The 22,649-nt window shown below is 47.5% G+C and overlaps 1 protein-coding gene across 1 annotated transcript in view; it reads left to right on the forward strand.

Annotated features, from left to right (window-relative positions):
• SORD (sorbitol dehydrogenase) overlaps positions 1-22,649 on the forward strand; it is a 299,739-nt gene that overhangs the window by 141,351 nt on the left and 135,739 nt on the right. Inside the window, exon 7 of the mRNA XM_069222326.1 lies at positions 165-340. Within this exon, the coding sequence (XP_069078427.1) occupies positions 165-340 (176 nt within the window). The remainder of the gene's footprint in view (positions 1-164; positions 341-22,649) is intronic.

A 22,649-nucleotide genomic window follows, 5' to 3' on the forward strand; every position in this document is an offset into this window, starting at 1 on the left:
CGTGTTTTTCCCCACACAAGCGTGACGGTAATGCCCATGTATAAACGATCTGTGGGCTGGTGTATAGAACTTTTATCTGGAAGAAAATGAAAGCATTATTATGAAGGGAAAAGCGAATGCATGAATATACTTCTTGTTCTTTACCAGTTCGTATTCCTCTTCAGATTTATCTGCTTCTCGGCTAGATAAGGCCAAAGAAGTCGGGGCAGATTTCACTCTCCAGATCAGCCGCGAGACTCCCCAGCAGATTGCACAAAAAGTGGAAGAGCTGCTTGGCTGCATGCCTGAGATTACCATAGAGTGCACCGGTGCCGAGTCCTGCATCCAAACTGGAATCTATGTGAGTCAAAGCCTCTCACTTGATGCTCTGTTTCCTTCATCAGCAATCTGCATACATGAATGAACTCGTGGGCATGGTAACTTCTGCAGCCAGTCTGTCACTTGGGTAGTTCTTGTACTGTAGTAAAGGGAACGTGGTAAATTTAAGTGTTGTGTAAATAAGAGGTACGCAAATATGCCAAACCTCTTGTCTCACAACTTTGCAGATATTTTTTTAAACCTGTGGTAGATGTGTAAAGTGCATAGCTATTCATAGGTAAACAAATACAATAATTATGGGTCGCTTTGAGGGGGTTAAAGACAGGATGGCTGAATTATATAGCATTCATCCAGTTCTTCCCACCCTGTCGTGGGATGCCAAAGTGCACTTTGGTTAGCTAGCATGCTCTGCCACGAGGGCGTGTGTATCTGGCAGTCTTGTATGTATTGTGATCCTGTGTGGATACTGTTTTGGTGTTGTGTGTGAGTGACCAAAGAGGTGGTGCTTGTATCTTTTCTTGTAGTGCACGGCCTAACGGTATAATGCAGGATGAGCCTCTGGCATACATAATGGCTTAGTGGTTATACGTTTCTCTGGAGGCACCCTGAAATGTTTTATGATGTCTGTTATGCTGGACGCAAAAGCAAGAGGGTGAATTGTACCTTGGTGAGGGGGCGAGGAAGCAAGGAAACTAAAGCATATAGGCAGCCACACACCAAAAACACAGAGAGAGAGAGAGATACATTGCACGCGTGCGTAACCAAAAAAGAGATGTGGTTATCAGGAGATCACATCCACAAATTGAAGGCCCACTAATCTGTGTGGCACCTTTCAGAAGCCAGAGATTCTGTCAAAAGAGTAAAAGGATGCCATATTGACAAGAATGAGAGTTGGTGAGGTGAGCAGTAGATATGCACGTTTTTAAAGGCAGGCATACTGGCTCCTACTGTATAAATACCCAGCGTGAGCGAGGTAAGGAGTCAAGGAGCAGTCAAAGATCAAAGTTGACTTTCCTAGTAATTGGAGCCACTACAGATTCAGCTGTTCGAATCTCCAAAGAGGAGTATTATATCCTCCTTGTTTCCCGAAATGAGCCCACCGGCTTCAGCAGCTACAGCGGGGGTAGGCTTTTTCTTAGGCCTCTTCTGTCTGTAACTCGGCAGTGAAAAGCTCATAATTAACGGAAAACGGTGGGGTGGTGAGTGGAAGAAGAGATGGGTGGATGGGTGGATGGATGGATGGATGGATGGATGAGTGAAGGGAGATGGCTAGATGCATGGATGAATAAGTGAAATGATGGATGTAAGGATGGATGAGTGAAAAGGAGGAAGGATAGATGAATGGATGGATGTGAGAAAGCGTGGATGGATGAATGATGAGAGAAGGAATAGATGGATGAGTGAAATGGTGGATGGATGGAGTGAAAGACTGCATGAATGGACGGGTTGAAAGGCTGGATGTATGGATGAGTTAAAGGGTGGATGTAAGAACGGGTAACTGAAAGAACGAATGAGTGAAAGGGAGGATAGCTGGATGTCTGGGTGAAAGGGTGGACGGATGAATGAGTGAAAGGGTGGATGGACGAGTGAGTGAAAGGATACATGGCTGAGTGAAAGGGTAAATAGATAGATGGATGGATGTGTGAGTGAAATAGTGAATGGATAAGAGTGAAAAGGTGGATGGATAGATGCATGGCTGAATGAATTAATGTAAGGATGGATGAGTGTTGGAAAATGGGTTATTGATAGGGCAGGTAGGTACCTACACCTAGCAACAAGCCACAAACCTCCACAAAAGTACAGTTAGGTCTCAGTAAATTAATCCCAGCTCTACCCTTGGTAGCTTAGCATCGAGCGTCAAGGCTTAACTTAGGAGACAAAGTGTAAAGCATTCAAATATCACAAAACAGTAATTAAATAAAACACAGGAAACAGTTTAAAAATCCAAAACCAATTTATAAAAATAGCTTATATTTTTATCTTTAAAATGACACAAAAACGATTAAAATCGGTTCAGGGGAACCGGAGATATGAATTTTTAAAGTATTATTATTTTCTAGCGCTCAGAAACGAAAAGCGCCAATCGGGTCATCTGGTTGCACCAGGACCGGGGCAAAGTCAAACTTTCAGGCCGACCGCGATGGAGCCCTGCTCGGCTACAAGTCGCGGGAGGCCTCGGTCAAAAAGTTACCTTCTGACTTAGTCTCTTTTTCGATGTTTTTCTTCCCCGGGACGAACCTGCCAGTTGGATCCGACCTCCTGGAGCCCTTGTCCGGATACGCGAAGTCGGTTTCCTCGGTGGTGATTTTTACCTTCGGACTTAGTCGTTTTTTCGAGATGAAAATCCTTCGACCGGGGTAAACCTTGATCTTGATCCGACGTCCGTGGAGCCCTTCTCGGATACGATGGCTGGAAGGTCCCGGTCAACTTTTTACGTTCGGACTTAGTCTTTTTTTCGGATGTTTTTCTTGACCGGGACGAACCACGAAGTCAGGCCGGGTCGCGGTTGAGGCAAGCCGGCTAGAATTTCCGCGTCGAGTCGGTCACTTTATGGAGCTTTTTTCTAAAATTTCTCCAATCTTTTCCAAACTTCTGGGGCTTCACCCAGATGTTCTTTTAAGGTTCTTTTGGGGTCCACAGCTCACCCCAAGGGTCCAGAAGTTCTGTGATGGTCCTTGGGAAGTGCGGACTTCAACTCCCAGAGTGCACCTGGCGCAAACTCCTTTTTGGCCACTGGGCAGTGGTCAGCTGGTCACTTTTTCAGGAGTTGGTGCAGGGGACTCTGGTTAGCAATTTTTCACCTGTAGCAAACAGGGAGTCCCTCCTTGAACCAGTGGAAGCCAGGCAAAGTCCTTCTTGTGGTGAAGCCCAAGTGTGCAGCTGGTGCAGTCTTTCTGAGTGCAGGGTCCAGGTGCAGGCCAGGGGTCCAGCAGGGCAGTCCTTCTTCTCCTTGTAGTTCTTTCTTCTTGAAATTTGGTGGGGATCTGAGGCGTGGGTGCAGGTCTGCCAGTTTTATCCTTGCTCCTGGGTGAAAAGCAGGGGGGCCCTGGTCCTCCAATCAGGGACAGGGTCGTCCCCCTGTGATGACCACTTCCTGGGAAGTGTGGCAAAAATCCATCCCAGAAGGCAACAGTCTCTAAAAATCCAAAATGGATGAATCTGATTTTTAGAGGAGAGATCTGGCTGAGCCCACCCACTGGTGTGGCTAAAAATCATAAACACACCCCTCTCCTGCCCTCTCCTAATCTAATCAAGGGGGCACCTAGCTGTCTGGGGTTGCAGGATGTGGGGGTGTTGCTGGGTGCTCCAGATGTCCTTCCCTGCCTTTGAAGACCAGTTTGGCAGCCCTCCCCCTTCCTGCTTCCCCATCTGCTGAGGGGAGATTCTCTCCCCCAAGCACATTCCTTTGTGTAAAGCCAGGCCACTTCACACCTCATAAAAGTGGCCTGGCAGAAGCTGCTGCAGGCTGGCCAATCAGAGCACAGCAGCAAAAACAATGCAGAGCTGAAATTGGCAACTTTTTAGGTAAAGTCTAAACTTTTTACCTGCACTAGTTATATTAAATCCAACAACTGGAAGTTGTGGGATTTATTATAACAATCAATTTGATACCCAATTCTTGGTATGTAACATTTAAGGAGACTTTAAAATTAAAAATAAAGTCTGCCCATTCTAGCCTATGAAGGCCATTTACTTCCATGAGGGAAAAACGAATTTGGCTGTTTTTACCTCACCAGGGCTTATAAATCTATTTTTATAAAGTCCCTGCTTATAGTTACATGGCACCCAGCCCTAGGGGCACATAGGGCACACCTTAGGGGTGACTTATATGTAAAAATAAGGTAGTTTAAGACTTTGGAAGTACCTTTAATTCCAAAGTCGAATTTGCATATAACTTTAATTTAAAAGCAGCCAGCAAGGCAGGCTTGCTTTTAAAATGACACTGGGCACCTCAGCAATGCACCTAGGTGTGCACCACCTATGCTGTGGTCCCTAAACCTACATGCCCTACCATATACTAGGGACTTATAGGTAGGTTAACTTAGCCAATTCTAATTAGCCTAATTTGCATATCCATTTTACACAGAGCACTGGCCCTGGGACTGGTAAGCAGTACCCAGGGCACAGCCAAGAGTCAGTAACCACCAGTACCTATCCAGAAAGAGTGGGGGTGATCAGGCAAAAAAAGGACTTTCCTACACTGCCCCCCCCCCAGATGAAAGGTGATGGGTACTAACCTACACCCTGGTAGTCCTCATCAGCTAAGTGGAAAAACCTGGAAAGGCCATCTGCATTGGCATGAGCAGTCCCAGGTCTGTGCTCCACTGTGAAGTCCATCCCCTGTAGGGAAATGGACCACCTTAACAGTTTTGGGTTCTCCCCCCTCATCTGCATCAACCATCTGAGAGGTCTGTGGTCAGTTTGTACACGGAAGTGAGTGCCAAACAAGTAAGGCCTCAACTTCTTCAGGGACCAAACCACAGCAAAGGCCTCCCTCTCAATGGCACTCCATTTCTTCTCTCTGGGGAGTAGTCGCCTGCTGATGAAGGCAACTGGGTGATCATGGCCCTCTTCATTAACTTGTGCTAACACTGCCCCAATCCCTTCCTCTGAAGCATCTGTTTGCACTACAAACTCCTTGCTATAGTCAGGGGCCAGTAACACTGGTGCTGAACACATAGCCTGTTTTAGGGTGTCAAAAGCTTTTTGACACTCTGGGGTCCAAATGACCTTCTTGGGTTGTTTCTTGGAGGTAAGCTCAGTCAGAGGGGCCACTATGGTCCCAAAATTCTGAACAAACCTCCTGTAATACCCAGTCAGGCCAAGAAAGGCCCTGACCTGAGTCTGGGTTTTTGGAGCCTCCCAATCCAGGATAGTCTGGATCTTGGGCTGGAGAGGTTGTACATGGCCTCCACCAACAAGGTGGCCCAGGTACACAACAGAACTTTGCCCTATCTGGCACTTGCTTGCCTTGATAGTCAGGCCTGCTTGAAGCAGGGCCTGAAGCACTTCCTTCAGGTGGACCAGGTGGTCCCTCCAGGTGGAACTAAATACAGCTATATCATCCAGATAAGCTGCACTAAAAGATTCCAACCCAGATAGGACTCGATTCACCAACCGTTGGAAGGTGGCAGGAGCATTTTTCATCCCAAAGGGCATCACCTTGAACTGAAAGTGGCCCTCTGGTGTGGAAAATGCTGACCTCTCCTTAGCTCTTGGACTTAAGGCAATCTGCCAATATCCTGAGGTCAGATCAAATGTGCTCAGGAATTTGGGAGCCCCCAACCTGTCAATGAGCTCATCAGCTCTAGGTATGGGGTGAGCATCAGTCCTAGTGACTGCATTTAGACCTCTGTAGTCCACACAGAATCTTAATTCTTTCTTCCCACCTTGGGGACTAGCTTTGGGCACCAGTACCACTGGACTGGACCAAGGACTATCAGAGTGCTCAATTACCTTCAGATCCAACATCTTAGCCACTTCAGCTTTGATGTTGGCCTTGACCTGGTCAGACAGCCTGTACAGCTTGTTCTTGACAGGCAAGCTGTCACCAGTGTCAACATCATGGACACACCAACTGGTGAGTCCAGGGGTCAGGGAGAACAGACTAGCAAACTGTCCCAAGACTTGCTTACAGTCTTGTTGTTGCTGATCTGTCAGTTTGGGAGAGAGTACCACTCCCTCCACTGACCCATCTTTTTCTTTTGAGGACAGGAGGTCTGGCAGAGGTTCACCCTCCTCCTCCTTCCCTTCATCAGTGACCATCAGCATGGTCATGTCTGCCCTGTCCTGGTGGGGTTTCATCCTATTAACATGCAGGATCCTGTGAGGATTCCTGGGGGTGCCAAGGTCCACCAAGTAGGTGACCTCACCTTTTTTCTCTAGGATTGGATAGGGCCCAGTCCATTTGGCCTGTAGTGCCCTAGGAGCCATGGGCTCCAAAACCACACCAGCTGTCCTGGGTGATACTCAGGCATGGTAGCCTTTTGATCATGCCAGAGCTTCATGAGCTCCTGACTGGCCTCCAGGTTCCTGCTTGCCTTCTTCATATACTCAGCCATGCGAGACCGCAGGCCTAGTACATAATCCAGCACATTCTCCTTGGCTTCCTTGAGAGGCTTTTCCCAAGACTCTCTCACCAAGCACAATGGGCCTCTTACAGGGTGCCCAAACAGTAACTCAAAGGGGCTGAATCCAACCCCCTTCTGTGGCACCTCCCTGTAGGCAAACAGCAGGCATGGGAGGAGGACATCCCATCTCCTCCTGAGTTTGTCAGACAAACCCATGATCATGCCCTTCAGGGTCTTATTGAATCTTTCCACCAGACCATTGGTCTGTGGATGGTAGGGTGTGCTGAACTTATAAGTAACACCACACTCCTCCCACATGGCTTTCAGATAGGCTGACATAAAGTTTGTGCCCCTATCTGAGACCACCTCCTTTGGGAATCCCACTCTGGTGAACACACCAAGTAGGGCCCTAGCCACTGTGGGTGCAGTGATTGTCCGGAGGGGTATTGCCTCAGGGTACCTGGTGGCATGGTCCACTACCACCACAATGTACCTGTTACCTGAAGCAGTTGGTGGGTCTAGGGGACCAACAATGTCAATCCCCACCCTCTCAAAGGGAGTCCCAACCACTGGCAGTGGAATTAAGGGAGCCTTTGGCTTGCCCCCTGTCTTGCCACTGGCTTGACAGGTGACACAGGAGCTGCAAAACTCCCTGACTTTTTCTGACATTTCTGGCCAAAAAAAATGGTTGACCAGCCTGTTCCAGGTCTTGGTCTGTCCCAAATGACCAGCTAAGGGGATATCATGGCTTAAGGTAAGGAGGAATTCTCTATACTTTTGGGGGACCACTACTCTCCTAGTAGCCCCTTCTTTGAGGGTCCTAGCCTCAGTGTAGAGAACTCCATCCTCCCAGTAAACCTTGTGGGTACCACTGGTATCCCCTTGTTCTTGCCTGGCAGCAGTCTGCCTCAGGCCCTCAAGAGTGGGACACTCTCTTTGTCCCTGGCACAAATCTTCTCTGGTGGGCCCACCTGCCCCTTGCAGTTCTGCCAAGTCAGGCAGAGTTTGCAGGGAAGGTGTCCCTCCTTCAGAGTTCAGATCCTCCCCCTCAGGGTTGGATTCTTCCTGACCCTCTGTACTTGTTGGGGCTGGCAAGCCAGACCCAGTGCCCTTTCTCTTCTTCTTGGAGGCTTGGCCCATTGTTCCAGGGTCCAAGTGTCCAGCATTTCCCTGTTGTGCTGCCTGTGACCTGGTCACAGCACACACCCATTCAGGGAGATCCAGCATCTTTGCATGGACCCTTCTCTCCACTTCTGACCATTCAGATGCTTCAAGATCATTTCCCAGCAGACACTCTACTGGGAGGGCAGGAGCTACAGCTACTTTTTTAGGGCCAGTCACACCTCCCCATTCCAGACTCACCATAGCCATGGGATGGAGTTTGGTTCTGGTATCTGCATAAGTCACCTGGTGGAAGACACCAGGTAAGACCTGCTCTGGAGAAACCAGCTTTTCTGCAACCATTGTCACACTGGCTCCTGTATCTCTCAGAGCTTCCACTTCAGTCCCATTGACTTTAGGCCTCTGCCTATACCTCTGCATGATGGGAGGTAAGGTGGCCATAGTTGCAATGTCCACCCCACCCACGGATACTAAGGTGACTTCAGTGTACCCTGATTCCACCCCTGGGCCAACTTCCACCCCCAACCCTACACTAGCAATCCCCTGGGATTGCCCACCAGTGGGGGGCTTCTTGGTGCAGATAGCATCTCCTCTTTTATGTCCTGGCTGATAACAGTCAAAACACTTGCCGGCCTTAGCAAGCTCCTGAAACCTTCCTGCTTTAGCAGGATCAAAATTCTTCCCCTGATACCCTTTCCCTTTAGAAGTGAATTGGCTCGGGGCTCCCCCTCCCTGAGAAGTTTTTGGGGACTCTTGTGAGGACTCTTTGGGTTTTTTGTCATCTTTCCCCTGGTTCTTCCCCTGAGAAGAACCATGTCCTCCCTTTTTCTGATCACCCCCTGGGGGTCTCTGGTTAACCCTAGTTCTTAACCAGTCATCTGCTGCCTCCCCCAGCTCTCTGGGGTTGGTCATCCTAGAGTCTACTAGATACTGGCGGAGCCTCTCTTGGACACAATTAGTTAGAAGGTGCTCCCTCATAATCAAATTGTACAGCCCCTCAAAGGTACTTACCCTGTTGCCCTGTATCCAGCCCTCCAGTGCTTTCACTGAAATGTCCACAAAGTCCACCCAGGACTGGGTGCTTGTCTTTTGGGTGTCCCTAAACTTAAGCCTATACTGCTCTGGGGTTAGACCAAACTTTTTAGTCAAGCATCTCTTCATACTGGGGTATGAGTCTGCATCCTCCCCACTCATGGTTAGGAGCCTATCCCTCCCAGAGTTGGGAACTAACTCCCAAAGGAGTGAACCCCAGTACTGAGGCTTGACTTTCCTCATCTGGAGGGCCCTCTCAAAGGCCCCCAGCCACTTATCGATGTCATCCCCCTCTACATAGGCAGGAACCACCCCTTTGGGTAATCTGGGGGCAAAACCCCCACCCAGGGACACCTCAGTTTCTTTCTCGCTGCTTCCATCTTTTTTTTCTTTGCTTGCCCACTTCTTTTTTTCTAGGGCAAGCTTATCTGCCTCCAAAGCTATGTAGGCTAGCTGGGCTTCCAGCTCTCTCTCCCTGATGGAGGGGTTCTCTCCTCCTGAAAGGACCCTCTTCCTACCACTAGCTTTGGGTCTGCCCCTAGTGACTGTGTCCAGTGAGGACCGTTCCTCCTCTTCCTCACTTGGGGTCTGATGCCTTTCCTCCCCTGAATGGTTAGAGTTAGCATCATCTTCTTTTGGTTCCTCCTCTGGAGCTTCCTCTGTCTCTACCTCTTGGGCCTCAGCCCATGCTGTCAGGGATTGAATCAGGATTTCCTTCCTGAGATTAGTGGTTGCAGGCAACCCCCTCTCAATACACAACCCCCTAAGCTGGACTACTGTCAGTGTGGGTAGGCTAGCCAGATCAAGCTCCATGGTTCCCTAGTTTTGTGTCAACAAAAGCTTTTTGCAAAAATTGGAAACAAGAATTTAGAAAAATTACAAAAATTCAATAATTGAAATTAATCCAAATTAATTTAAAAAAAATTAAAATTAAAAATTAAAAACAATTTTTGCACTAGGACAATTTAAAGGATTTTTAATTTGTTTTATCTAAAACTGTAACGTGATATTGAACACAAGTACAGGATCCCGTCGCTGCTTCCAATTATGTTGGAAAATGGGTTATTGATAGGGCAGGTAGGTACCTACACCTAGCAACAAGCCACAAACCTCCACAAAAGTACAGTTAGGTCTCAGTAAATTAATCCCAGCTCTACCCTTGGTAGCTTAGCATCGAGCGTCAAGGCTTAACTTAGGAGACAAAGTGTAAAGCATTCAAATATCACAAAACAGTAATTAAATAAAACACAGGAAACAGTTTAAAAATCCAAAACCAATTTATAAAAATAGCTTATATTTTTATCTTTAAAATGACACAAAAACGATTAAAATCGGTTCAGGGGAACCGGAGATATGAATTTTTAAAGTATTATTATTTTCTAGCGCTCAGAAACGAAAAGCGCCAATCGGGTCATCTGGTTGCACCAGGACCGGGGCAAAGTCAAACTTTCAGGCCGACCGCGATGGAGCCCTGCTCGGCTACAAGTCGCGGGAGGCCTCGGTCAAAAAGTTACCTTCTGACTTAGTCTCTTTTTCGATGTTTTTCTTCCCCGGGACGAACCTGCCAGTTGGATCCGACCTCCTGGAGCCCTTGTCCGGATACGCGAAGTCGGTTTCCTCGGTGGTGATTTTTACCTTCGGACTTAGTCGTTTTTTCGAGATGAAAATCCTTCGACCGGGGTAAACCTGGATCTTGATCCGACGTCCGTGGAGCCCTTCTCGGATACGATGGCTGGAAGGTCCCGGTCAACTTTTTACGTTCGGACTTAGTCTTTTTTTCGGATGTTTTTCTTGACCGGGACGAACCACGAAGTCAGGCCGGGTCGCGGTTGAGGCAAGCCGGCTAGAATTTCCGCGTCGAGTCGGTCACTTTATGGAGCTTTTTTCTAAAATTTCTCCAATCTTTTCCAAACTTCTGGGGCTTCACCCAGATGTTCTTTTAAGGTTCTTTTGGGGTCCACAGCTCACCCCAAGGGTCCAGAAGTTCTGTGATGGTCCTTGGGAAGTGCGGACTTCAACTCCCAGAGTGCACCTGGCGCAAACTCCTTTTTGGCCACTGGGCAGTGGTCAGCTGGTCACTTTTTCAGGAGTTGGTGCAGGGGACTCTGGTTAGCAATTTTTCACCTGTAGCAAACAGGGAGTCCCTCCTTGAACCAGTGGAAGCCAGGCAAAGTCCTTCTTGTGGTGAAGCCCAAGTGTGCAGCTGGTGCAGTCTTTCTGAGTGCAGGGTCCAGGTGCAGGCCAGGGGTCCAGCAGGGCAGTCCTTCTTCTCCTTGTAGTTCTTTCTTCTTGAAATTTGGTGGGGATCTGAGGCGTGGGTGCAGGTCTGCCAGTTTTATCCTTGCTCCTGGGTGAAAAGCAGGGGGGCCCTGGTCCTCCAATCAGGGACAGGGTCGTCCCCCTGTGATGACCACTTCCTGGGAAGTGTGGCAAAAATCCATCCCAGAAGGCAACAGTCTCTAAAAATCCAAAATGGATGAATCTGATTTTTAGAGGAGAGATCTGGCTGAGCCCACCCACTGGTGTGGCTAAAAATCATAAACACACCCCTCTCCTGCCCTCTCCTAATCTAATCAAGGGGGCACCTAGCTGTCTGGGGTTGCAGGATGTGGGGGTGTTGCTGGGTGCTCCAGATGTCCTTCCCTGCCTTTGAAGACCAGTTTGGCAGCCCTCCCCCTTCCTGCTTCCCCATCTGCTGAGGGGAGATTCTCTCCCCCAAGCACATTCCTTTGTGTAAAGCCAGGCCACTTCACACCTCATAAAAGTGGCCTGGCAGAAGCTGCTGCAGGCTGGCCAATCAGAGCACAGCAGCAAAAACAATGCAGAGCTGAAATTGGCAACTTTTTAGGTAAAGTCTAAACTTTTTACCTGCACTAGTTATATTAAATCCAACAACTGGAAGTTGTGGGATTTATTATAACAATCAATTTGATACCCAATTCTTGGTATGTAACATTTAAGGAGACTTTAAAATTAAAAATAAAGTCTGCCCATTCTAGCCTATGAAGGCCATTTACTTCCATGAGGGAAAAACGAATTTGGCTGTTTTTACCTCACCAGGGCTTATAAATCTATTTTTATAAAGTCCCTGCTTATAGTTACATGGCACCCAGCCCTAGGGGCACATAGGGCACACCTTAGGGGTGACTTATATGTAAAAATAAGGTAGTTTAAGACTTTGGAAGTACCTTTAATTCCAAAGTCGAATTTGCATATAACTTTAATTTAAAAGCAGCCAGCAAGGCAGGCTTGCTTTTAAAATGACACTGGGCACCTCAGCAATGCACCTAGGTGTGCACCACCTATGCTGTGGTCCCTAAACCTACATGCCCTACCATATACTAGGGACTTATAGGTAGGTTAACTTAGCCAATTCTAATTAGCCTAATTTGCATATCCATTTTACACAGAGCACTGGCCCTGGGACTGGTAAGCAGTACCCAGGGCACAGCCAAGAGTCAGTAACCACCAGTACCTATCCAGAAAGAGTGGGGGTGATCAGGCAAAAAAAGGACTTTCCTACACTGCCCCCCCCCAGATGAAAGGTGATGGGTACTAACCTACACCCTGGTAGTCCTCATCAGCTAAGTGGAAAAACCTGGAAAGGCCATCTGCATTGGCATGAGCAGTCCCAGGTCTGTGCTCCACTGTGAAGTCCATCCTCTGTAGGGAAATGGACCACCTTAACAGTTTTGGGTTCTCCCCCCTCATCTGCATCAACCATCTGAGAGGTCTGTGGTCAGTTTGTACACGGAAGTGAGTGCCAAACAAGTAAGGCCTCAACTTCTTCAGGGACCAAACCACAGCAAAGGCCTCCCTCTCAATGGCACTCCATTTCTTCTCTCTGGGGAGTAGTCGCCTGCTGATGAAGGCAACTGGGTGATCATGGCCCTCTTCATTAACTTGTGCTAACACTGCCCCAATCCCTTCCTCTGAAGCATCTGTTTGCACTACAAACTCCTTGCTATAGTCAGGGGCCAGTAACACTGGTGCTGAACACATAGCCTGTTTTAGGGTGTCAAAAGCTTTTTGACACTCTGGGGTCCAAATGACCTTCTTGGGTTGTTTCTTGGAGGTAAGCTCAGTCAGAGGGGCCACTATGGTCCCAAAATTCTGAACAAACCTCCTGTAATACCCAGTCAGGCCAAGAAAGGCCCTGACCTGAGTCTGGGTTTTTGGAGCCTCCCAATCCAGGATAGTCTGGATCTTGGGCTGGAGAGGTTGTACATGGCCTCCACCAACAAGGTGGCCCAGGTACACAACAGAACTTTGCCCTATCTGGCACTTGCTTGCCTTGATAGTCAGGCCTGCTTGAAGCAGGGCCTGAAGCACTTCCTTCAGGTGGACCAGGTGGTCCCTCCAGGTGGAACTAAATACAGCTATATCATCCAGATAAGCTGCACTAAAAGATTCCAACCCAGATAGGACTCGATTCACCAACCGTTGGAAGGTGGCAGGAGCATTTTTCATCCCAAAGGGCATCACCTTGAACTGAAAGTGGCCCTCTGGTGTGGAAAATGCTGACCTCTCCTTAGCTCTTGGACTTAAGGCAATCTGCCAATATCCTGAGGTCAGATCAAATGTGCTCAGGAATTTGGGAGCCCCCAACCTGTCAATGAGCTCATCAGCTCTAGGTATGGGGTGAGCATCAGTCCTAGTGACTGCATTTAGACCTCTGTAGTCCACACAGAATCTTAATTCTTTCTTCCCACCTTGGGGACTAGCTTTGGGCACCAGTACCACTGGACTGGACCAAGGACTATCAGAGTGCTCAATTACCTTCAGATCCAACATCTTAGCCACTTCAGCTTTGATGTTGGCCTTGACCTGGTCAGACAGCCTGTACAGCTTGTTCTTGACAGGCAAGCTGTCACCAGTGTCAACATCATGGACACACCAACTGGTGAGTCCAGGGGTCAGGGAGAACAGACTAGCAAACTGTCCCAAGACTTGCTTACAGTCTTGTTGTTGCTGATCTGTCAGTTTGGGAGAGAGTACCACTCCCTCCACTGACCCATCTTTTTCTTTTGAGGACAGGAGGTCTGGCAGAGGTTCACCCTCCTCCTCCTTCCCTTCATCAGTGACCATCAGCATGGTCATGTCTGCCCTGTCCTGGTGGGGTTTCATCCTATTAACATGCAGGATCCTGTGAGGATTCCTGGGGGTGCCAAGGTCCACCAAGTAGGTGACCTCACCTTTTTTCTCTAGGATTGGATAGGGCCCAGTCCATTTGGCCTGTAGTGCCCTAGGAGCCATGGGCTCCAAAACCACACCAGCTGTCCTGGGTGATACTCAGGCATGGTAGCCTTTTGATCATGCCAGAGCTTCATGAGCTCCTGACTGGCCTCCAGGTTCCTGCTTGCCTTCTTCATATACTCAGCCATGCGAGACCGCAGGCCTAGTACATAATCCAGCACATTCTCCTTGGCTTCCTTGAGAGGCTTTTCCCAAGACTCTCTCACCAAGCACAATGGGCCTCTTACAGGGTGCCCAAACAGTAACTCAAAGGGGCTGAATCCAACCCCCTTCTGTGGCACCTCCCTGTAGGCAAACAGCAGGCATGGGAGGAGGACATCCCATCTCCTCCTGAGTTTGTCAGACAAACCCATGATCATGCCCTTCAGGGTCTTATTGAATCTTTCCACCAGACCATTGGTCTGTGGATGGTAGGGTGTGCTGAACTTATAAGTAACACCACACTCCTCCCACATGGCTTTCAGATAGGCTGACATAAAGTTTGTGCCCCTATCTGAGACCACCTCCTTTGGGAATCCCACTCTGGTGAACACACCAAGTAGGGCCCTAGCCACTGTGGGTGCAGTGATTGTCCGGAGGGGTATTGCCTCAGGGTACCTGGTGGCATGGTCCACTACCACCACAATGTACCTGTTACCTGAAGCAGTTGGTGGGTCTAGGGGACCAACAATGTCAATCCCCACCCTCTCAAAGGGAGTCCCAACCACTGGCAGTGGAATTAAGGGAGCCTTTGGCTTGCCCCCTGTCTTGCCACTGGCTTGACAGGTGACACAGGAGCTGCAAAACTCCCTGACTTTTTCTGACATTTCTGGCCAAAAAAAATGGTTGACCAGCCTGTTCCAGGTCTTGGTCTGTCCCAAATGACCAGCTAAGGGGATATCATGGCTTAAGGTAAGGAGGAATTCTCTATACTTTTGGGGGACCACTACTCTCCTAGTAGCCCCTTCTTTGAGGGTCCTAGCCTCAGTGTAGAGAACTCCATCCTCCCAGTAAACCTTGTGGGTACCACTGGTATCCCCTTGTTCTTGCCTGGCAGCAGTCTGCCTCAGGCCCTCAAGAGTGGGACACTCTCTTTGTCCCTGGCACAAATCTTCTCTGGTGGGCCCACCTGCCCCTTGCAGTTCTGCCAAGTCAGGCAGAGTTTGCAGGGAAGGTGTCCCTCCTTCAGAGTTCAGATCCTCCCCCTCAGGGTTGGATTCTTCCTGACCCTCTGTACTTGTTGGGGCTGGCAAGCCAGACCCAGTGCCCTTTCTCTTCTTCTTGGAGGCTTGGCCCATTGTTCCAGGGTCCAAGTGTCCAGCATTTCCCTGTTGTGCTGCCTGTGACCTGGTCACAGCACACACCCATTCAGGGAGATCCAGCATCTTTGCATGGACCCTTCTCTCCACTTCTGACCATTCAGATGCTTCAAGATCATTTCCCAGCAGACACTCTACTGGGAGGGCAGGAGCTACAGCTACTTTTTTAGGGCCAGTCACACCTCCCCATTCCAGACTCACCATAGCCATGGGATGGAGTTTGGTTCTGGTATCTGCATAAGTCACCTGGTGGAAGACACCAGGTAAGACCTGCTCTGGAGAAACCAGCTTTTCTGCAACCATTGTCACACTGGCTCCTGTATCTCTCAGAGCTTCCACTTCAGTCCCATTGACTTTAGGCCTCTGCCTATACCTCTGCATGATGGGAGGTAAGGTGGCCATAGTTGCAATGTCCACCCCACCCACGGATACTAAGGTGACTTCAGTGTACCCTGATTCCACCCCTGGGCCAACTTCCACCCCCAACCCTACACTAGCAATCCCCTGGGATTGCCCACCAGTGGGGGGCTTCTTGGTGCAGATAGCATCTCCTCTTTTATGTCCTGGCTGATAACAGTCAAAACACTTGCCGGCCTTAGCAAGCTCCTGAAACCTTCCTGCTTTAGCAGGATCAAAATTCTTCCCCTGATACCCTTTCCCTTTAGAAGTGAATTGGCTCGGGGCTCCCCCTCCCTGAGAAGTTTTTGGGGACTCTTGTGAGGACTCTTTGGGTTTTTTGTCATCTTTCCCCTGGTTCTTCCCCTGAGAAGAACCATGTCCTCCCTTTTTCTGATCACCCCCTGGGGGTCTCTGGTTAACCCTAGTTCTTAACCAGTCATCTGCTGCCTCCCCCAGCTCTCTGGGGTTGGTCATCCTAGAGTCTACTAGATACTGGCGGAGCCTCTCTTGGACACAATTAGTTAGAAGGTGCTCCCTCATAATCAAATTGTACAGCCCCTCAAAGGTACTTACCCTGTTGCCCTGTATCCAGCCCTCCAGTGCTTTCACTGAAATGTCCACAAAGTCCACCCAGGACTGGGTGCTTGTCTTTTGGGTGTCCCTAAACTTAAGCCTATACTGCTCTGGGGTTAGACCAAACTTTTTAGTCAAGCATCTCTTCATACTGGGGTATGAGTCTGCATCCTCCCCACTCATGGTTAGGAGCCTATCCCTCCCAGAGTTGGGAACTAACTCCCAAAGGAGTGAACCCCAGTACTGAGGCTTGACTTTCCTCATCTGGAGGGCCCTCTCAAAGGCCCCCAGCCACTTATCGATGTCATCCCCCTCTACATAGGCAGGAACCACCCCTTTGGGTAATCTGGGGGCAAAACCCCCACCCAGGGACACCTCAGTTTCTTTCTCGCTGCTTCCATCTTTTTTTTCTTTGCTTGCCCACTTCTTTTTTTCTAGGGCAAGCTTATCTGCCTCCAAAGCTATGTAGGCTAGCTGGGCTTCCAGCTCTCTCTCCCTGATGGAGGGGTTCTCTCCTCCTGAAAGGACCCTCTTCCTACCACTAGCTTTGGGTCTGCCCCTAGTGACTGTGTCCAGTGAGGACCGTTCCTCCTCTTCCTCACTTGGGGTCTGATGCCTTTCCTCCCCTGAATGGTTAGAGTTAGCATCATCTTCTTTTGGTTCCTCCTCTGGAGCTTCCTCTGTCTCTACCTCTTGGGCCTCAGCCCATGCTGTCAGGGATTGAATCAGGATTTCCTTCCTGAGATTAGTGGTTGCAGGCAACCCCCTCTCAATACACAACCCCCTAAGCTGGACTACTGTCAGTGTGGGTAGGCTAGCCAGATCAAGCTCCATGGTTCCCTAGTTTTGTGTCAACAAAAGCTTTTTGCAAAAATTGGAAACAAGAATTTAGAAAAATTACAAAAATTCAATAATTGAAATTAATCCAAATTAATTTAAAAAAAATTAAAATTAAAAATTAAAAACAATTTTTGCACTAGGACAATTTAAAGGATTTTTAATTTGTTTTATCTAAAACTGTAACGTGATATTGAACACAAGTACAGGATCCCGTCGCTGCTTCCAATTATGTTGGAAAATGGGTTATTGATAGGGCAGGTAGGTACCTACACCTAGCAACAAGCCACAAACCTCCACAAAAGTACAGTTAGGTCTCAGTAAATTAATCCCAGCTCTACCCTTGGTAGCTTAGCATCGAGCGTCAAGGCTTAACTTAGGAGACAAAGTGTAAAGCATTCAAATATCACAAAACAGTAATTAAATAAAACACAGGAAACAGTTTAAAAATCCAAAACCAATTTATAAAAATAGCTTATATTTTTATCTTTAAAATGACACAAAAACGATTAAAATCGGTTCAGGGGAACCGGAGATATGAATTTTTAAAGTATTATTATTTTCTAGCGCTCAGAAACGAAAAGCGCCAATCGGGTCATCTGGTTGCACCAGGACCGGGGCAAAGTCAAACTTTCAGGCCGACCGCGATGGAGCCCTGCTCGGCTACAAGTCGCGGGAGGCCTCGGTCAAAAAGTTACCTTCTGACTTAGTCTCTTTTTCGATGTTTTTCTTCCCCGGGACGAACCTGCCAGTTGGATCCGACCTCCTGGAGCCCTTGTCCGGATACGCGAAGTCGGTTTCCTCGGTGGTGATTTTTACCTTCGGACTTAGTCGTTTTTTCGAGATGAAAATCCTTCGACCGGGGTAAACCTGGATCTTGATCCGACGTCCGTGGAGCCCTTCTCGGATACGATGGCTGGAAGGTCCCGGTCAACTTTTTACGTTCGGACTTAGTCTTTTTTTCGGATGTTTTTCTTGACCGGGACGAACCACGAAGTCAGGCCGGGTCGCGGTTGAGGCAAGCCGGCTAGAATTTCCGCGTCGAGTCGGTCACTTTATGGAGCTTTTTTCTAAAATTTCTCCAATCTTTTCCAAACTTCTGGGGCTTCACCCAGATGTTCTTTTAAGGTTCTTTTGGGGTCCACAGCTCACCCCAAGGGTCCAGAAGTTCTGTGATGGTCCTTGGGAAGTGCGGACTTCAACTCCCAGAGTGCACCTGGCGCAAACTCCTTTTTGGCCACTGGGCAGTGGTCAGCTGGTCACTTTTTCAGGAGTTGGTGCAGGGGACTCTGGTTAGCAATTTTTCACCTGTAGCAAACAGGGAGTCCCTCCTTGAACCAGTGGAAGCCAGGCAAAGTCCTTCTTGTGGTGAAGCCCAAGTGTGCAGCTGGTGCAGTCTTTCTGAGTGCAGGGTCCAGGTGCAGGCCAGGGGTCCAGCAGGGCAGTCCTTCTTCTCCTTGTAGTTCTTTCTTCTTGAAATTTGGTGGGGATCTGAGGCGTGGGTGCAGGTCTGCCAGTTTTATCCTTGCTCCTGGGTGAAAAGCAGGGGGGCCCTGGTCCTCCAATCAGGGACAGGGTCGTCCCCCTGTGATGACCACTTCCTGGGAAGTGTGGCAAAAATCCATCCCAGAAGGCAACAGTCTCTAAAAATCCAAAATGGATGAATCTGATTTTTAGAGGAGAGATCTGGCTGAGCCCACCCACTGGTGTGGCTAAAAATCATAAACACACCCCTCTCCTGCCCTCTCCTAATCTAATCAAGGGGGCACCTAGCTGTCTGGGGTTGCAGGATGTGGGGGTGTTGCTGGGTGCTCCAGATGTCCTTCCCTGCCTTTGAAGACCAGTTTGGCAGCCCTCCCCCTTCCTGCTTCCCCATCTGCTGAGGGGAGATTCTCTCCCCCAAGCACATTCCTTTGTGTAAAGCCAGGCCACTTCACACCTCATAAAAGTGGCCTGGCAGAAGCTGCTGCAGGCTGGCCAATCAGAGCACAGCAGCAAAAACAATGCAGAGCTGAAATTGGCAACTTTTTAGGTAAAGTCTAAACTTTTTACCTGCACTAGTTATATTAAATCCAACAACTGGAAGTTGTGGGATTTATTATAACAATCAATTTGATACCCAATTCTTGGTATGTAACATTTAAGGAGACTTTAAAATTAAAAATAAAGTCTGCCCATTCTAGCCTATGAAGGCCATTTACTTCCATGAGGGAAAAACGAATTTGGCTGTTTTTACCTCACCAGGGCTTATAAATCTATTTTTATAAAGTCCCTGCTTATAGTTACATGGCACCCAGCCCTAGGGGCACATAGGGCACACCTTAGGGGTGACTTATATGTAAAAATAAGGTAGTTTAAGACTTTGGAAGTACCTTTAATTCCAAAGTCGAATTTGCATATAACTTTAATTTAAAAGCAGCCAGCAAGGCAGGCTTGCTTTTAAAATGACACTGGGCACCTCAGCAATGCACCTAGGTGTGCACCACCTATGCTGTGGTCCCTAAACCTACATGCCCTACCATATACTAGGGACTTATAGGTAGGTTAACTTAGCCAATTATAATTAGCCTAATTTGCATATCCATTTTACACAGAGCACTGGCCCTGGGACTGGTAAGCAGTACCCAGGGCACAGCCAAGAGTCAGTAACCACCAGTACCTATCCAGAAAGAGTGGGGGTGATCAGGCAAAAAAAGGACTTTCCTACAATGAGTGATAGAGAGGATGGATGATAGATGAATGGATGGACAAATGAAAGGGTGAATGCGTGGATGTATGGGAGAAAGGATGGGTGGATGAGAGAAAGGATGGATGAGTGAGTGGAAGGATGGATCGCTGAGTGAAATGGGAAAATGGATGGATGAGCTCATCACCCACTGAGAGACGCATGCCGGATGCACCCGGTCACGTGTCCAGGGCAAAACTGCAGGAGGCTGGGCTACCTCTTTGTTTTACTATTTTGTGTCATTTTGATTGTCTTTTTTCCTCTAATATGGGCAAAAGGAAAACTGTGAGTAGTTCTGCTGCGGATAACAGTTACTACTATTGCTACTATTGACTTCTTTTGGTGCGTGCACCTGGGGTGCTTACCAAAGAAACTGCATTAACAGAAAGGAGAGTTTCTTTAGAAATGGTGGATTTGCCTGTTTGCACACAATTTGATGAAGTGCTGGGGGCCCATGTTTTTGCTACTAATGATACTGCTTGTTCGTCAGCACATCTGGAGAGCGTGGACAATGTTTGCATAAATCAATCTGATATTTCTTTATCTAACAAAGAAGGAACGTTGCGAAGGAATGAACTAACAGGTCCTAAGGCTCATAATGCCAAACACATCACTGAGGCTGTTGAATTTGATTCAAACAATTCTGATGAAATATGTATCTGGTTGTACGAATCACTAACCTGATGACAATAGATTCCACAGGAGCAGACAAGCATTTCCTGATGCCCACCAATGGATATGTGCAAGGGACTCTGAGTTTCTGTTGCCAGTATCCACCAGAGGGAAGGGGAATTGGGAAAGGAAAAAAGATAGACTGCCTCGAAGTTCTTGACGCTGTTCTTCAACACTCCTCACTATTCTTGTAGAGTGATTTTGCCTCTAAAAGTGTAATTTGAAATTAACATCTCCTAGGAACCTGCAAGAGCTTTCCCCTTTCTTATTCAGAAGATGAAGAACAGTTTTATAAACTCTTTTTCTCTTCTTAGCGAGGTTTGATAATGTAGTCTATAAAATGATCACTGCTAGTGGGAGAACAACTCTTTATCAAGAAAGAGTTCCAGTTCTTTGGTAAGACTTGAGTAAGACATCAGTCGATACATTTTCTGAAGATAAAACCTAACTTGAATGTTGTAGTTTTAACTCCAAAAGCCATAAGGCTCCAGAAGCATTCTATCTGAGAAGGGTTTAGTTTCAGCAAAATTCAAAAAGATGCTCTGAGCGTAACAACATCTGAAACAAATGAGAAGGAAAAATCCTGCGGTGTGCACACTAGCCGATAAATAGGTGGGGCTTTGGTGGTGGAGATACGTCAAATTGTTGAATTCCTGTCAACAAGCAAGTGCAAAGGAAAAACACTGCTCAGTTCAAGTGCGCTGTGCAAGCTTTGCAGAGGCGCATTGAGAGCTTTCAACTTAGAGGACGAATACAGCACTGACCCAACGAAGAGTTGCAGCAGCCTTGTTGGGTTTCTTTGATGCCCAGATTACTCATTGTCTTCAGAAGATGGGACAAAAGGAAACCGGAAAAAGGCAATTCCAACAAGGGCATTTCTTGGACTTGGACCATTTCCTGTCAGAACTTGAGTGAGCTGATATTCCTGACACCGATTTGAAACTATATTAAAAATGCACTTAAAGCCCCTGCAAGATCGCCTTGACAGTATTGAAGCAAGTTTGGCTAAATTGTCTCCATCCAAAGGCATTATCCCCTCAGTTGTTGTATCTTCAGCTACTCCCTCAGCTTCACCTAACCCTCAAATTGCTAGTAACGTGTAATATTCTTACTAAAGCACTCTCTCATCTATTTGATGATCTGCCAGCTAAGGATAATGATAACCTTTCTTTAGCGGCTTAGACAAACCATTCGTCTGCCCCTATAAACACTTCTATCTTACCCCTGCCATTTCACGCTTGCATGCAGCCCCACTTAATCAACCTGTGTCTTTTGCGCATGAGGAGTGTATTTTTCCTATCTATTCAGATCAACTGGATATGCGTTCATTGCAGTCTGCCGGGAAGTACTTGGTACTGAATTTTCCCCCGACAGTTTGTCCATATGTTTTAATATTGCCTAACGTCCCTAGACTCAAATTGGTTCAGAATGAGTCAACCGATCAGTTGATCCATAAGGTCTTGCATTGGCTAACTAAGCATATGCAATTTGATCCCCCCTTGATCAGCTCACATTTTAAAGTCCAGAAGGATTGATTGGATCGGGCCAGTTCTAAAAACATTACCTGGTCTCATCTCTGCTCCCGTTTTTACACCAAATTTGGTGCATTTTAGTTCTAGTTCTCCCGGGGTCCCTCTCACCACTAGATTTGCACCGTTGGAGGATATGTGGGGAAGCGATTGCTTACAGCTGCACGTGATGCCGAATGTATGTATAGCAGGGATGGTCAGCATTTGCGAGCTTTAAAGTCTGTTAGTAATGTAGTTTTTCGTTCAATGTCCAATGTAGATATTGTCCAAAGTTGCCCTTCAGATAATTCCTTCCCTGGCAGAATTGAGGTGGTTTCAGTCGTTAAGAGATCTACCTCTGGTATAAATCCAGGGGATATTTGACTGAGCTTAGTCATATGTCCTGGAATATTGCAGGTATTATTAGCAAATTGTTCATAAACGACTGGCTTTTCTTGGTTGAACAGTTTGATTTTATTATCTTAAAAGAAGCCTGGGCTATATCTCCGGTGGTTTACAATGATTATTCATGTTTTTCTCTTCCTGCAATCCTCTCTAAATGGGTCGACCAAAGGGAGATTTGTCAATATGGATAAAACGTGGAGATAAGGCCAAAATAGTTCCTATAAATGTTCTGAAGTCCAGGTGTTAGAACTCACTGGCTCCCATCAATTGAAATTATATATTATTAATTTTTAGAATAATGATTCTTCTAGTTCTGTTAATGGGAACTTTCAGATTTTATTTTGTATCACTTACAAACTTATGTCCAGTTCTAAATCAACTCAGTCTGAATGTGATATTCTCATCAGTGGCGATTTTAACCCAGATCTCAGTT

Source organism: Pleurodeles waltl, chromosome 3_1, assembly GCF_031143425.1.
Source record: "Pleurodeles waltl isolate 20211129_DDA chromosome 3_1, aPleWal1.hap1.20221129, whole genome shotgun sequence".
Classification (NCBI taxonomy): domain Eukaryota; kingdom Metazoa; phylum Chordata; class Amphibia; order Caudata; family Salamandridae; genus Pleurodeles; species Pleurodeles waltl.